This window comes from Ilyonectria robusta (genome assembly GCF_021365365.1).
Source record: "Ilyonectria robusta strain PMI_751 chromosome Unknown BGZ61scaffold_32, whole genome shotgun sequence".
Taxonomy (NCBI): Eukaryota; Fungi; Ascomycota; class Sordariomycetes; order Hypocreales; family Nectriaceae; genus Ilyonectria; species Ilyonectria robusta.
Window position 1 is genome coordinate 219,722 of NW_025764466.1, and position 14,888 is coordinate 234,609.

The 14,888-nt window shown below is 50.6% G+C and overlaps 7 protein-coding genes across 7 annotated transcripts; 2 read left to right on the plus strand and 5 right to left on the minus strand.

Moving 5' to 3' along the window:
• Window positions 1–769: 769 nt before the first annotated feature.
• BGZ61DRAFT_367510 (major facilitator superfamily domain-containing protein) lies at window positions 770–2,496 on the plus strand (the record flags this gene model as incomplete). The annotated part of the gene is made up of 5 exons (XM_046241791.1): window positions 770–850; window positions 922–991; window positions 1,050–1,148; window positions 1,217–1,370; window positions 1,437–2,496. The coding sequence occupies 5 exons, from the start codon at window positions 770–772 to the stop codon at window positions 2,494–2,496; spliced, it is 1,464 nt and encodes a 487-aa protein (XP_046096900.1).
• Window positions 2,497–2,999: 503 nt separating this feature from the next.
• On the minus strand, window positions 3,000–3,725 carry BGZ61DRAFT_367714 (uncharacterized protein; the record flags this gene model as incomplete). The annotated part of the gene is made up of 1 exon (XM_046241813.1): window positions 3,000–3,725. One exon carries the CDS (start codon window positions 3,723–3,725, stop codon window positions 3,000–3,002), a length of 726 nt encoding a protein of 241 aa, XP_046096901.1.
• Window positions 3,726–3,965: 240 nt separating this feature from the next.
• Window positions 3,966–5,936, minus strand: BGZ61DRAFT_562075 (uncharacterized protein; the record flags this gene model as incomplete). Its single annotated transcript, XM_046255835.1, has 5 exons — window positions 5,174–5,936; window positions 4,877–4,926; window positions 4,667–4,820; window positions 4,468–4,625; window positions 3,966–4,123 (listed from the first exon to the last, which is right to left on the minus strand). The coding sequence occupies exons 1-5, from the start codon at window positions 5,464–5,466 to the stop codon at window positions 3,966–3,968; spliced, it is 813 nt and encodes a 270-aa protein (XP_046096902.1). The 5' UTR covers window positions 5,467–5,936.
• Window positions 5,937–6,896: 960 nt separating this feature from the next.
• Window positions 6,897–9,105, plus strand: BGZ61DRAFT_462621 (major facilitator superfamily transporter). Its single transcript, XM_046247326.1, has 6 exons — window positions 6,897–7,312; window positions 7,381–7,693; window positions 7,749–7,907; window positions 7,964–8,031; window positions 8,090–8,553; window positions 8,604–9,105. Exons 1-6 carry the CDS (start codon window positions 7,159–7,161, stop codon window positions 8,931–8,933), a joined length of 1,488 nt encoding a protein of 495 aa, XP_046096903.1. The 5' UTR covers window positions 6,897–7,158; the 3' UTR covers window positions 8,934–9,105.
• Window positions 9,106–9,137: 32 nt separating this feature from the next.
• BGZ61DRAFT_539102 (uncharacterized protein) lies at window positions 9,138–9,655 on the minus strand (the record flags this gene model as incomplete). Its single annotated transcript, XM_046254742.1, has 2 exons — window positions 9,138–9,201; window positions 9,405–9,655. 2 exons carry the CDS (start codon window positions 9,653–9,655, stop codon window positions 9,138–9,140), a joined length of 315 nt encoding a protein of 104 aa, XP_046096904.1.
• A 351-nt stretch (window positions 9,656–10,006) lies between these two features.
• Window positions 10,007–10,875, minus strand: BGZ61DRAFT_462622 (uncharacterized protein; the record flags this gene model as incomplete). Its single annotated transcript, XM_046247327.1, has 1 exon — window positions 10,007–10,875. A coding segment is annotated over exon 1 (496 nt), but the record flags the coding sequence as incomplete, so codon positions are not given.
• Window positions 10,876–12,046: 1,171 nt separating this feature from the next.
• On the minus strand, window positions 12,047–14,657 carry BGZ61DRAFT_522877 (P-loop containing nucleoside triphosphate hydrolase protein; the record flags this gene model as incomplete). Its single annotated transcript, XM_046252563.1, has 5 exons — window positions 12,047–12,105; window positions 12,183–12,354; window positions 12,412–13,654; window positions 13,800–13,848; window positions 13,898–14,657. The coding sequence occupies 5 exons, from the start codon at window positions 14,655–14,657 to the stop codon at window positions 12,047–12,049; spliced, it is 2,283 nt and encodes a 760-aa protein (XP_046096906.1).
• Between the last annotated feature and the right edge of the window lie 231 nt (window positions 14,658–14,888).

Below are 14,888 nucleotides of genomic sequence, written 5' to 3' on the forward strand. Positions count from 1 at the left end.
TGGAGTGGACCTAGAATTGGGGGAGATCAGCGGAGCCGGGAACGCGGCCACTGTATTTAATAGGGACTGTACTGCTAGCTACTGCTAAAGACCATCGTTGTCTCCCACTGGACGACGTTCCAAAATCGGTCCGATGATGATGCACTGGACAGCCTCTTGGATCAAATCGGGCCTCGACCTGGTGGGCCCATCTCTTGCTAGTCTCTGTGAATCAGTCGCAACTTAATATTATCGTGTGAATGACTCGCTGAACCGAATTTACGTATCATACATCCCTAGGTCTCTACGAGTCTAGGCCTTCGGAAAAGTTGCCCCACACGCGCCGAGTTCCTTGCTCGGAAACGTTCGGAGCCCTCGAGCATCTCCGAGTCTAGGGGCGACCATGCTCTAGCTTCCGCTTCTACACAAAGATAGTCTACGTAATCCAATACAGTGATCCCTGTAGCATTTACTCTGTAGTCCAAGGGGCTCGACGCGGAGATGCTCACACTCTCTGACCCCACACTGCAACGAAATTTTCCCCATGGGGAACATCATGCCAACTCTCGGCCCAGGTCATGATTATCATAAATGACACCCTCTCCCCGCTCGCTCCATCAAACATATCATCCAGTGCAACTCCATCTTCGTCCCGCAGTCTCCTCGGAACTCTTCCAACCTGACCATCTCCAACGAAATCATGTCGACCAAGGCCGAGACGCCGCTGCCTCTCCCACCCTCCGAATCCTCGTTTCGAGGAAAGGAAGGTGACGATGTCATCCACCATGAGATGGTTGCCGAACTATCTGAGGCAGATCGAGCCTTTCTCGACGGCTTCACGGAGGAGCAGAGGAAAAAGGTCATGTGGAAGGTGAGCAGTCGATACTCTAGCCCGGGAGCTTGGGCGTGTGTGCTTGAAACTAATCATCATCATGACCCCAGCTCGATATCAGGCTTGTACCCATGCTTGCCTTCCTCTACCTCATTGCATATCTCGATCGAGCGAACATCGGTGCGTCAACGATTTACAGGCCATGACAACATGAAGGTGCTGACGACTCGTGCATTAGGAAACGCCAAGATCGAAGGTCTGATGGAAGACCTCAATCTTAGCGGAACGCAATACAACATTGCTCTTTCCATCTTCTTCGTGCCGTACATCATTCTGGGTAAATTTCCACCTGCATGCACATGGCACCCTTGAGTCATCCTATGCTAACGTAAAATCACACTAAAGAGATGCCTAGCAACACCCTCCTGCTCAAGTTCAAGCGCCCGTCCCACTATCTCGGTACTCTTGTGACACTCTGGGGAGTTGTCATGACCTTGACGGGAATTGTCAAGAACTTTGGAGGTCTTCTGGCCTGTCGCCTCCTTCTTGGAGTGTTTGAGTAAGCCCCTGAGTAGCCTCGGACACTGTTTCGGCCTGTAGTCTCTAACCATTTTTCTTTCTACAGGTCCGGATTCTTTCCCGGAGCCGTCTTCACCATTTCCCGCTGGTATCTCCCGAACGAGGTCCAAGTCCGAATCGCCCTGTTCTACTCCGCGAGCGCCCTAGCCGGTGCCTTTTCAGGCCTCCTCGCATTCGCAATTGCAAAACTCGACGGCGTCGCCGGCGTCGAGAGCTGGAGATGGATTTTCATCCTCGAGGGCATCGCTTCCGTGGTCGCTGGTGGTCTCACCTTCTTCCTCCTAATCGACACGCCGGAGCTTTCCATGTGGCTCACGCCCGATGAACAGAAATATCTTACGCTTCGACAGCTTGCCGTGCAGGGAAACAGCATGCGAGTGAGAGAGGCGGAGAAGGCTCGAAAGTGGGAAATTGTCAAGTCCGTCCTCCTGGACTGGCAGCTTTACCTCCAAGCCCTCGTCTACTGGTCCAACACGGTCCCCAACTACGGCATGAAGTTCACCATGCCCCAGATCATCAAGAACATGGGATATACCAGCAGCAAAGCCCAACTACTCACCATCCCTCCCTATGTCATCGGCGCGATTTCTGCTTTTGTTTCGGGCGTCTTTTCAGATCGATTCAAGTGGCGCATGCCCTTCATCGTTGGAGCTCAGACGCTGGTTTTGATATCATTCGCTGTCCTGTTCGCCAAGGCTGACGACATTGCCAACAACATTCCCGTCTGTTACTTCTCCATCATCCTTGCGAGCATTGGGTTCTACCCGATCAACCCTGGTGGCAACGCCTGGACGATGAACAACCTAGCCGGACCAACAAAGCGAGCGCAGGGCATCGCGTACATGATCTGCCTCGGCAACATCGGTGGCATCATCGGAAGCTACATCTATATCGAAGACGAGAAACCCAAGTACCCGACTGGCTTTGGCTCTTCTCTTGGCTTCGCAGGGCTCGGTGTTGGAGCCTGCTTGCTTTTGGAGTTTTTGTACTGGAAGATCAACCAGAACCGCTCGGCCCTTACAGAGGAGGAAATCAGGGCGCAGTATTCTGATGAGGAGTTGGAGAAGATGGGCGATCGCTCTCCTCTCTATCGATATACTCTCTAGTTACTACGGTTTCATATCTTCAGTAAACTGAAGATTGATTGATAACTGAGTTGAGTGTGCATGCATGACCTCTTGTCAATGGCTCATATGACACAGCTTCGACGAGGATATACGTTTGTAGCTAGGGTCCCTTGTCGGCGTGTGGGTTGTTGACTGCAAATCGGACATGATGGAATCTTCAAGTATGACTATGACCCCAGTGTTCATGAGTAACATGTTTCCAAAGCCTCGTTAAATACTATGTCAGATCCACTGAAGGCTGGAAACACGCAACCAACGTCTACCGTACTCCTATATGAATAACAAGCAACGATCCCTTGCTCAATCGGCACTTAGCCAGGCACGAACATTCGCCCGAGGGTCTAGCGTGTCTAAATCTACGCGTGGTCACTCTAGGGATCATGGGAATGTAGCCGAAAAGGTGTTACATCCAATAATGAGATGATCCTTCCAGTAGCTACTTTCCGGCACTGTAGCTCTTATCCTTCCATCTCAAACCCGACTCAGGCGTTCTTCTTGCCAGAGCCCCCTTTCCCGGACCACCATGCGACGTAGACATCAGCCGGGGTATATCGACGCTGAACAGGCTGTACTCCAAGGGTCCATCCCACCCAAGACGCCGCAAAGAGAATGGCATGAGACACCACCCAGTCCATGTTTTCAAGCAGGCCTTGGGCCACCCCACTAGAGCTCCTCAGCACATCGGGCGCGTTTAGGAAAACGGGCACGTTGTCGAGGTATCGAAAAATGACAAATAGGTTGAGAGTAACCCAAAAATCAAGCAACAGCCCTTGTATGCGCGTTGGAAATCGAGCGACGAGCGAGGAGGAATCACCCAGCAACTTTGGCGCATTCAAGATGACCCCGTTGAGGTTCCAGAAAAAGACGGCCTTGTCGTTGTCACTCGGCTCTGTCCGCTCAATGACGACAACCTCGGGGCCATCTGGAGCAGCGCGCTGCCACTCGTGCCATTCGTAGCGGGCGACCCTAATCTCGGGCTGCTCATCATCGGTCGCAGTAATACATCGCGTGGTATTTCCCAAACGGACTCGGATGGTCCCTCTGATGAGCTTCAAGTATTCGGTGTGAGTCTCATGCCAGTGCAGGCCGCTGGACCATGTTGAGGACTCTGGCAGCGTGATCTTTACGGATCCCGCCGTGGAGAGGTCGTATGTGACGGCGTTGGGGAGTGGGCGCCTGATGACAACGGATATTGACTCGTTGTCCATGGTTTCGAAGACGGGCATTACACAAGTGATGGCAAGTTCAGGTTATGGAGATTTTATTCCCCGCATGTCTGAATAATAAGCTGAGGGGCCATTAGGATGACAAAGCGCAGGCAACCCTACCTCACCCTAAAACTAGGTGAAGATGCCACATTTCCCTATAATCGGCAGTGTTCATCCCTGCCGCCATAGTCAACGTCCCCGGCAGGAGCAGAGGTTGCGCGACATGTCGAAAACGCAAGGTCAAGACAAGGTACGAGAGAGAATACGAGCCCGGCTGTTATACCAATCGCCAAGGTAACCGCCGTCTCGTGCAAGCACCTTTGACCAGCTGTTTGTCTCCAACTTCATCGAGTCCTTCTTCAGGCCCGTGAGGCTACCACCGGTGCCAGGGACGCCATCTAAGATATGGCTGCACGAGCTCCCCGTGTTTCTCGCCTCCCCAGAGCCATCTCTAGCTCAGCATGCCATCCGTGCAGCGTCGATGCTCAGCCACGGCAGCTTGGCCAACGACATCTCCGTCAAGACAGCAGCGCGCATGTGGTATGCCTAAGCGCTGCAAGATCTCCGACATCTGTTGTTATCCGGAAGCGTCTCTTTTTCCGAGGGTGCTGTCTGCGCGGCTGTCATACTTATCCACTTTGAGACCTTGGCCGGGATATTACTTGGGAAAAAGGTCCAGCAGGGAGGTCTGTCGGAAATTTCAGCTGTCTCTCACGATTACTTTGCCCATGTGGCGACTTACATCCTCCAGCAGCAGCCTGGCGGATGACCACCCGAAATTCCCCCCTCTCTTCACGGCCAAATAGTCGCTCATCACCTTGTTCAGGGTCGCAAACCACTCCACTCAAAATGCTCGTGGAGTGGATGACGTGAGTTTGAAGTGGAGTAGTTAAGGGCTCCCTGCAAATTTGGTATGTCAGCTTAACTCTGCTGATTCCTACCCTACCCTGCACTCCTCAGCATAAGGAATCTCGCGTTTCTGCTCCATGGCGAAGAGATACTCGAGAAGGCAGAGCACATATCGACAGACAGTTAACTTGACAGAGAAGGTACACAGTGAAGAGCGTCCTCGCATGCCTGGCACCATGAATATCCCTGCAATATCGATGTCGGGGCGGTTCCCAAGAAGCAAAACAAGTGTAACAGCATACACTCGAGCTGTAACAGAAGGTTCTGGGTTACGAAATCCATGATGCACTTGCTAGCATGAATCAAGTAACCGCCATCCGCTCTCTTTCAATGCCAGCAAGTTGCTAGCGCAAAGGTAAAACCACACAATTACTAGCATGAAATAACATCACACTGTTGCTCGGTAGCGGGGGAGTAACGATGATGCAAAGCAGCTACACTGGCAAACGCTTGAGCTGATGCAGAAAATGTTGAGAATAGATCATCCCGACACACTTGCTAGCATAGAGAACCCGGCTTCTACCCTCCGCCTACCTTACACATGCTCAACACAGAGCATGCTGGAGGAGCCCAACATTTCCAAGCAAGCTAGTCTAGGCTTAGTCGGCATCGTATACATGAGTCCCACAATATACTCATGAAGTTGAGGCTCGCCCAACAAACGACAGATTTTTGAAGGATCTGACTTGGCACGGAAGACAGTGAGGGCTTCCAGACCGGATGGAGGTGATGCTCTCGTTCTTTCGATGGATTTCAAGGCGTCAATGCCGGACTCGTAGTTCTCACGGCCAGGGAAAGGGCGCTTCTGCGTATTTCGAGAAGAATGAGACATTTGTGTATCGGACGAACTGCAATGATGAATGATTTGTTCTCGGTCTGTTGGCTGAACTTGGCTTGTCGCGAAGACATGTTCATCCTAGCATTTCAGCCCCCATTCATTGAACGCTCCCCTGACCTGTGGGAGAAGTTGACGCGATTGTTTCGAATACTGAAAGCTGAAGAGGAAGAGGTTACCATCTTTGTAAATGCGGCCATGGTTGGCGGACCAAAGAACGAGCTCAAGAATGACTCAATCATAGTCAAATTAGAACAAACCTCACAACATGGGCGTCGTCTAGAAGATCTGGTCATTGGTCAGAAACAGGATGCAAAAACCATGCATCGGGTGTTGGAGTAGGAATCACGGCTTTTTGTCCTTCCAAAACATTGGGACAATGCTCGAGCAGCTTCCGACGGACTCGGCGCCAAAACTAGAAGCCGTAATCCCGAGGTATCTCGTCCACGGCCAGAGGTGAGAGCCTCGATCTCGACAGCGTCTGATTCCAGCTCAAGCATGGACAGTTCCTTTTATGTCGAGGAGCAGGCACTGATGGGTTTCGGTTTGTAACGATGTCAAAGCAGGCACCGAGCCATTCTCGCTTCAGTCGTCATTCGTCATCTTCCCTGTTTACTTGCTTCTCGGAGTCTCGGCCGCCATCTGGGAATCGCGGCAGTTTTATCGGTCGACTGCAACGTGGAAAGAAAGTCGTAAGAAAATTCAGTTGCTTGCCGGCTATCGCCTTGTTTTCTCGTGGAAGAGGGTGATTGATTCTGGGGGAGTATTGTTTAGCCAAGTGGTGGCACAGTCGTCCAATCTCAGGTAGGTTGTAAAAAAAAAAAAAAAAAAAAAAAAAAAAAAATCCCTCCCCCAAAAAATCAGGCAAGGGTTAGTCTATATGATAACGAGCTCGAACCACTACATCGGCGCCAGATTTAATAAGCGCGATTAGTTCGACGGCCGGCGGGCCGACCTTTGCTGAGCCGCTCGCCGCCGGGCCCAATGGGGCAAGTGCCTTAGTTCCCTTTCTCCTCGGAGTTCGGAGTCGCCGAGAAAGAAAAGAGAATAATCATCCGTGGTTGATTTTTATTATTATCACTTCTTTCATGAGGAGCAACGAGGACAAGAGCTGTGTCACGAACTGCTAATGCCCCGAGGCCCAAGACTCGCCCTTTTGATATTGTAGCTGACGGGAAAGAAGAAGAAGCAGGAGAAGCCAGGGGATCTCGTATAGAAAACACTTGGATCACACAGGCTCCCCCCCCCCGGCTCGATCTTTTCTTCCCTCATTGGCCAAATCAGCATGAACTGCCGCAAGGGTTGTGCCGGACTACGTAATAACCGACGGTGGGGCGATAAGCAATCCTGGAAACTAGGACCCCAAGTTTCTGTTTTTGTTGGTTAAGACCATGACGATCTCTCGCTCTCCCCGCATTGTCGAGAGAAGACCTTATCGCAGAATGCTACTCTGGTATCTGATGGTGACACGAGTCATTCAGCATCGCCTTGCTTATCGTGCCGGAGGCGGCATTAGACTTTGGCAGGGATCAAGACAAGCGTAGAGGTCTTGACTTAAATATCCAGAGATCGGGAGCTCGTTGTAACCTCACCTAGCCAGCGATTTGTGCGCCAGGAACCTTTTGTTAGCCTGCCCTCTGAATTTCTCAGCCCTTCGAATCTCACCCCGCCCTTGAGATATCCTGCGCCATGGTCAGCTGGAAAGGCCTCCTCTCCCAGAAGCCGTCTCTGGACGTGCCTGGTCTGGAGACGGTTGATCTCGCCGATACCGAGATGGAGAAGAGGATCGTTCGGAAACAGGACATGCGGATCCTGCCATGGATCTGCATAACATACCTGTTGAGTACGTCACTGAATACCCACCCATCTCTGCCCATTAGAATACGCACTTCCTAACACCCTAGTTTCTAGATTACCTTGACCGTGTCAATCTGGGCAACGCGCGAACCTTAAACAACGATACGCCAGAGCACAACATCGTGGAGCAGTTGAACCTGACAGGCCAGCGATACAATGTCGCCGTGGCCTTGTTCTTTGTGCCCTACGTCATAATGGAATTCCCTAGCAACATTCTCCTCAAGTATTTTTCTCCCAGCAAGTGGATTTCCAGAATCATGGTGTCATGGGGCATCATCACCATTTGCACGGCAGCCGTGACCACCTACGAAGGGCTGCTGATTGTGAGGATATTCTTGGGCTTGGCTGAGGCTGGTTTCTTCCCCGGGTTCGTATCTCCCGTTTCGAAAGCCCACAAAACCGAACTAACTCATCGTCCGCAGTGTCATGATGTATCTCTGTTTCTGGTACAAGCCAGAAGAACGAGCGACGAGAATGGCCATCTTTGCATCCAGTGTTGCTGTCGCGGGTGCCTTCGGTGGCTTGCTCGCTACGGGTATCTCGTTTTTGAACCAAAAGGGTGGCTTGTATGGATGGCAATGGTACACATGGATCTCTCACGTTGCGATACAACTCGGTATTCTAACTTTTGTACCAGGCTCTTCATTCTCGAGGGAATCCCTGCTGTCATTGTCGGAGTTATGGTGTGGTTCTGGCTTCCGGATTGTACGATTTCCATGCTGATGGGTGTGTATAAATTATAAAGATGCTTACACTCGACTAGATCCCCAGACCGCGTCCTGGCTCACCCCGGAGGAGCGTGCCTTTTGCGTCAAGCGTCTCGGCCCTTACGCTCCCTCGATGAACGACAAGCACTGGGACAGCAAGGTTGCCAAGAAGACGCTCATGGATCCGTTCTTTTGGGTCTTCGCCATCCAGTACTTCCTCATGACCAACTCGCTCAACGCCTTCGGATACTTTGCCCCGACAATTGTTGCGTCGCTTGGCTTCAAGGGTTACGATGCGCAGCTGCTGACTGTGCCACCCAACGTCTTCGCTCTCTTCGTCATTGTTGGAAACTGTCTGCACAGTGACAGAACAAGGGAGCGATCGAGACACGTCATCGGAGCCCTGGTTTTTGTCGCTACTGGATATCTCTTGCTGGCCGTCGTCAGACACTGGGGCGTTCGCTACTTTGCCGTCTTCATCATCGCCTGCACCAACTCTGCCGTGCTTCCGTTTGTGGCTGTGAGACGCCTCTTCCCATATCTCTTGAACAAAACTGACATTACTTTTAGCACCGAACTGCTTTGGTTCAAGGCTCCACCGCTACAGCCTTGGCTACGGGTGGTATGATCTCCATCGCCAACTGCGGTGGTATCACCGCCCCGTTTTTGTTCCCCAGCACGACTTCCCCTCTGTATGCGATGGGCAACTGGACAATTTTTGCCTTCTTGATTGTCGCCGCCTGTATGACGGTGTACATTTGGCACACATTCGGAAGCCATGGAGGGTACAGAACCGGAGATGGCACTCTCCACATTGTTGAGATCCTTGATGGGGACATGAAGGATGGCAAGTTGGAAGCAGAAGACGGCACAAAGCAGAAGAAGGAGGAGGATGTTTAGATGATATTCCGAGGGGAATGATAAATAGATGGGAGCCAGCGAGAGAGAATTAGTGTCGTCTTGAAAAAAGTCATTTTGCAGTGTCTATCCGCCAGACTGAGACTTCATCCTACTTAGCTGCCTGCAATACTTACCACATATAACCGGCAAACCTTCTCCCCATTCTATCATTGCCCGGCTACTTTCTACTCAATCGTCCACGATTTACTGGATGGCAAACTCTTCCTTTTCGATTGCCTCGCTCTCTAATACCGAACGGCGGACTGATCTGGCGATGCCTAGTGTCGCAATCCCGCTACGGCAAAAGGGAATGATAAGGGATTACATCTGTCTCATGAACGACGATTAAGTCTTATCGTGCCAAGGCCGGGAGGTCTGCTCAAGGACTGAGCTTGTCCGATGAAGCCGAAACGGATAAAGTGAAAGGAGTCATCGATGTGCAGAAAGTGTCATGCGGAGCTGAGTACTAACCCTTGATAGCTATTAAAGATATCCAAGAGAGCGTCCATGCGGGGCCGATTGTGAACGGCAATATCAACATCGCCGGTGGTGCGGCCAGATCCACGCAGGTAGAAGTTCATCCCCCCCATGACTCCGTAAGTGATGGTATTCTCTTCGAAAATTCTCACAACACGAGACGAAGCGATCGATTGTTGGTCCGGACTCGCGCCCTCGGCAGCAAACTCGAGATCATCGAGGTCATCGGCTTGGTATGAAGGCATGTTGGCGACAGGTTATAAGAAAAGGGCAGGGACGAAAATGAAATGATATATATCAAGATTTATTGAGGTATTGGGAAAGGTAACCAGTTGGACTAGAAACCTTAGTCTGTCTGAGTATATTGTTGACCTTTGAATGGACTGGGTATATGGTCTGTATTGCTGATACTATTATTGGTGTTTTTTTTTAATGTTGAGCTTCTGTCCCCCCTCCGGGTATGTGTGTACTGGGGCACCCTAACCTCTTGATAATTGAGAAAACATACTCACTTTCGACATACCTTTTTTCACTCACATTAGCAGCGGCACTTTCCATCAAGCGACTAAACCCCCTGCCGAATGATCATTAGAAGCGCCAGGTCGAGTATTGATTCAGGGTAGGCCTACACTACGACCTATAACTGACATCTTTATCCCTTTTCGCAACTCTGAAGAGAAACCTCACTCTGACCCCAACTGTAAAGACTTCCCTGGCAAAAGGTCATATACTACTGTATGTAGACTAGATACCGACTCCCGCCGGGCCAGGAAAACAGTCCAGGACGCCTCGTTCTTTTTAGAATGTCCTTAGACTAAGGGCCACTTGTAACTCAGCCACTTGTCAAGGGTTGTGTTCCAGGCACCGCTCCCCAGCTGAATATGCACCCAGGTGTCTACAAAGTGTTTCCATATGGGATCCCTCGGGATGGCGTAGCCCAGTTCCTCAAAGTTAAATGGCGCGTTGGGGTTCACAATGCACAACTCTCCCTCGTGCAACCGCACCTGAAGTTCCACCTCAATCAGGTCAGAGATCATGACATCTGCCTTACTGCTGCGGACTGCCTCAAAAACGGCATTGTTATCTTGGAATGTTACAATAGTGGCCACCTCCAGGTTGGCGCGGTCAAAAGCTTCGTTGGTTCCTCCGGGGTTGACGGCGACGCGGACGCCCTCTTGATCAATAGAACCCAGGTCGGTGAACTTAGCGGCGTCGGAGCACCGGATGCATGCCGTCTTGCCGACGCGCTGAATGGCAGTGCTGAAGAAGGCGGTACGAGCGCGTAGAAGAGTAAGGCTGACGCCGCCCATGGCGATGTCGAACTTGCCAGCCGTGAGGTCGGATGTGATGTTGGCCCAGACGGTGTGGACGAGACGCGGGGGCTTTGGCAGGCCAAGGGCGTTGGAGAGAGACTGAGCCGCATCAATATCGGCGCCGATGTAGGTCGTGTTAATTGCGGTGGAGTTTGGGAGTGCAGTGACGTTGGTCACCAAGTAGGTGAATGGTTTATAGTCTCCGGTTGTGCCGACGGTCAAGTAGCCACGAGAGAGCACCTCATCGAGCTTGGAAGTCAGGTTGGCGTACGCCAAAGGAGCCGACGGCCCATGGAAACTCCCAAGACCTTTAGCGGCCACGAGGCCCAAGGCGTTCACGAGGAGAGCAGCGCTGAATCCGAAGTTGACCATCTTGACCGCCTAAACTCTGCGTTCCTTCACAGAACTCGGGCTGGGAAAAGCAAGCACTGGCCTATTTTATACACCGCACGACTCTTATCTAATTGCGGGGACTAGTCTAAAGCTAAATAGAAAATGGAACCTTCACCCGATAGCGCATTGACCCGTACTTACGAAATGGCGCATTATTCCTTGGAAGCCGGGCGTAGGAAGGATGCCGCTGGTGCTGACGGAACAGTCCGCATCCTTGACCTGACGAAAGCCATAGTCCGGGTGTGAAGAGTCACGCTTCGTTGGGATTGGTGTGCTTCACAAAGATTGAACCCTAGTCGTTCTGTCTGTGATGGTTGACGTTTTGAACACTCATTGAATAGATATGCTAACTCAGGTTGTCGAAAAGCAAAATTATTTATAAGGTGTCGTTGGGTAACGTACAGCATACTCGATCAAGAAATAAAATGTTCAATCGGGTGTATCGACCAGGGATGATGATTGTGTTGATCTGGGATGCTTTGGCCCTCTTTTCTCGATACGCGGCTTATTTCATTCTCACGGCCCGTCTGACTAAGGTGTTTAATACGTGGTGTGTCTTTAGTAGAGATTAGGGATACCCGAATAAATGTCGATCAATTATTGATGATATGCATTCACGACCGGGTAGTCTTTGAAAACCTGAACGGCGGCCGAGTCTGAGGCGGGGCAGCGGTGGAGTAGAACAAAATGAGTTGATTGCAGGGATACCGCTACAGATTACACCCTAGCTGGTAATTCCTTTATCCGCAGATTCGACATGGGCTCCTTTTTAAAGCAGGGCTTTACTCCGTAACACTAGCTTTGTCCCATTCCCAGGCAGCCCACCAGAGTGATGTTCGGCCTCGCTCATCTCGTGACTCGATATTGGTTTCCATATTGATCAGCATTCCCTAGTCTATACAACTTTCTTTAGAAACGGAGCTTTAAAGGCTAATCTTGCTGTTGCTGTGGTTCATGGTGACGGGTCACGTCACACATCACATTACTGTCTAGTAATAATAGCTAGTACTCTGAAATTGCTCAAAAACAGATAACGCCTTTTTTAAAGTTTCAAGGCTTGTCTCACACTGAACCCGCTTCCCAGCATCAGCCTCCTTCTCACCAGCAACTGCACTTAGAGTTTCCGCATCCATCTCCCTCACGATGTCATCCGTAAAAACCTCAGAAATTAAGGACTTTAGCAAGCAATTCTGTATGACCATTGCATTCATGTACAGCATGAAGCCTACAAGGGATATCTGGGACTGTATTTAGCACGGCTTTTAGATTATCACCGGATATAGCCCAAGACTTACATCATAAAACTCATTCACAACTTTAATCGCGTGTTGTGCCGCTGTCTTCTCGAAATCTTCCCGATAGCTATTCTCCACCTGATCTCTAACCTCGCTCTGTAGATCATCAACCTGAAGGAATTCCTGTAGCTTTGTAAGAATATGATGCACAATTGCGCCTTTTGCTTCGAAAGTCTCCTTTTTTCTTGTCAAAGGCCCGTGCTGTCCCCAAAAGCCGTTGACGACCTTTTCGACCTTCTGTACCGTGAGGTTGTTGTTGACCTGATCGCGGACTATCTGGCCTATGATATCTCCCATTTTGACAACAGATGGGGCTGCCTTTCGCCATGAACTGGGCGATAGAGTAAGTCCCTCCATGGCGTCGTAAAAAGCAGTATTGACATCGTCGTGGCACCCAAGAAGCTCCTCGTGTTTCTTAGACGCGTTTCGAAGCAAGGTCTTGAGCTGGTCCTGGATGACGAGACGTCTGAGGTCGTCAAGAACAGACGAGTCGACGCAATATTCGAGTGCTGAATCCACAAACCGTTTCACAGCTTCCCACACCATGATCAAGTGGCTGCGTGATATCTGTCTCCATCGTGAGGACTCCTCTCGAAACAGCGTTCGCACCACGTCTGGGTTGATCTCAACTAGGCTTTCCTTTCCCCTATGCCTTGCTATCAATTGCATCACTCTCTCCTCGACCTGGTCGTATGTTTGTTCGATTGATGGCTCATATGACTGGTAAGCGAGAAGCACGTCGATAGCGAGGATTCCTTCGTAGGACTTTATTTTGGCTTCCAAAATAGCATCCTCTCTCTGGTGCTCATCGCCGTCTTCTGTGGAAATGGTGGTGCTTCGATGTAGTACTGGACGTTTCACACTGGATTCGTGTTCTTCGAAATCGCTACGAGTTCGGCGTGTTGGATGACTCTCGGCATCAGAAGATTCAGACGCTGAATCATCTTCTAAGGGCTCTTGTAGGATCCTCGTAGTTCTTCCCTTCGCATTCATGACCGCACAGAACAATTGGCTCATAGCCCTCACGACAGCTTGTAACTTTTTGTCCTGCCTTTTCTGCTGTGTTTCGTCACCACGATCGAAGAAGTCCTGTAGATGAGGAGGCATGGTGGCTGTTCCATAGTGTCCATCAACGGCACTAGAAGCAAGAAGGCGGAAGTCTTTGGCCATTTGGATGAGGTAATTGCGCTGTGACTGCTCAGTCGACCGACTCTTTCCCAGTTCTTTGAACTGGTGTTCCAACCTGTGGATTTCGTCTCTCACTCTGTAATGAGCTCAGGAAGGTGTCTCCGAATCTGGGTGGCGAGAAATCTTGTGAGTTTGGGTTGCAAGGGCAAGATCCCTTTATGCTCGCTGCCAATATGCTGCCAATTGTCCTGGAAATAGACCTTTTCGATGTCATCCCTATCGCGGTTGTTCCTTCTTTCAACTGGAGTCCTATTCCTGAGGCAGTGCCATCCAAAATGAGGGTTCCAAGGTCTTGTACCATGAAACAAGGAAGTAACCTCGTCTTCGTCATCATTGAAGGGACCATCAAGACCGGTGACGATACCAAGACTTCTATAACCTCTGGGGTCAACAGTGATCTTGGAGACCTCAGAAGGAGCTCGGAGATTGGGATACGCCACCCTTGCACTGATGACAAGCAATAATGCGTTTCTCGGCTCTCTCATGTAGCCTTCCACCATCTGGTCCACTAGCTCTTTGTCCGCAAGGCTTTGATTCTCCGTGGCCGATGAAAAGAAGCCAGGGAGATCTACCAAAGTGAGAGGATACCGTTCTGGTCCGGAGACTTCAATCCTCAGTATGTTGTTGCTGAAGCGAGAAATCTCATTTTGGCCTGTCGAAGCTCCGAGGATCATCGTTGACGCCTCCTGGATTGTTGCGATCAACTTGGTCGTGTCGTGGATAGACAGAGACCTAGAAAAGTCTCGCGACGGGACATGCTTCGGTGTTGGTTCGACCACATGGATCGAAACTGTGACGAGCTCCTCAGGCGACTTTCTTTGCACGACCTCCGTCGGAAATCTCGTGCAAAGATCTTTGTCCACGGGGAAGGGAATCTGGGAGATGGCTTCCAGAACTGAGCTCTTACCGCTGCTCTGATCACCAACAACAACAAGCTTAGGGATCAATTCCCGCTCCAACCCCGCAGACCTAAGGCTATCAATCGCATCAAAGATTTCTGCGAAAGAGGAGGACAGCTCATCCAGGCCAGCAAGGCTAGCCTGAGGGCTGTTTGACATGCCGGATTGTTGACAAGTGCTCAGTAAACAAATTTCAGAAGTTGTGGCTTTGCTAAACAGATGATTACGTTGAGTTCCGATTTGGCAAGCTTGCCTAGACAAAGGTTTGAGTGAGAAGATGTGAGAATTTCGATTTGAGATATTCTACTCGGGGGCTTGGCTGCGACCTTTGTTCGTCAGATTTCCCCCGCATTCGTGTCATTATTTGATTCGTGGCCTGATTTCCTATGC

What these genes read in the sequence shown, in the direction of transcription:
- BGZ61DRAFT_462621 (XM_046247326.1), top strand. Translation starts at nt 7,159, where the DNA reads ATGGTCAGCTGGAAAGGCCTCCTCTCCCAGAAGCCGTCTCTGGACGTG. An exon ending in CTGCATAACATACCTGTTGA is followed by an intron (nt 7,313 to 7,380) that starts GTACGTCACTGA and finishes CCTAGTTTCTAG; the next exon opens with ATTACCTTGACCGTGTCAAT. An exon ending in GTGGTTCTGGCTTCCGGATT is followed by an intron (nt 8,032 to 8,089) that starts GTACGATTTCCA and finishes ACACTCGACTAG; the next exon opens with ATCCCCAGACCGCGTCCTGG.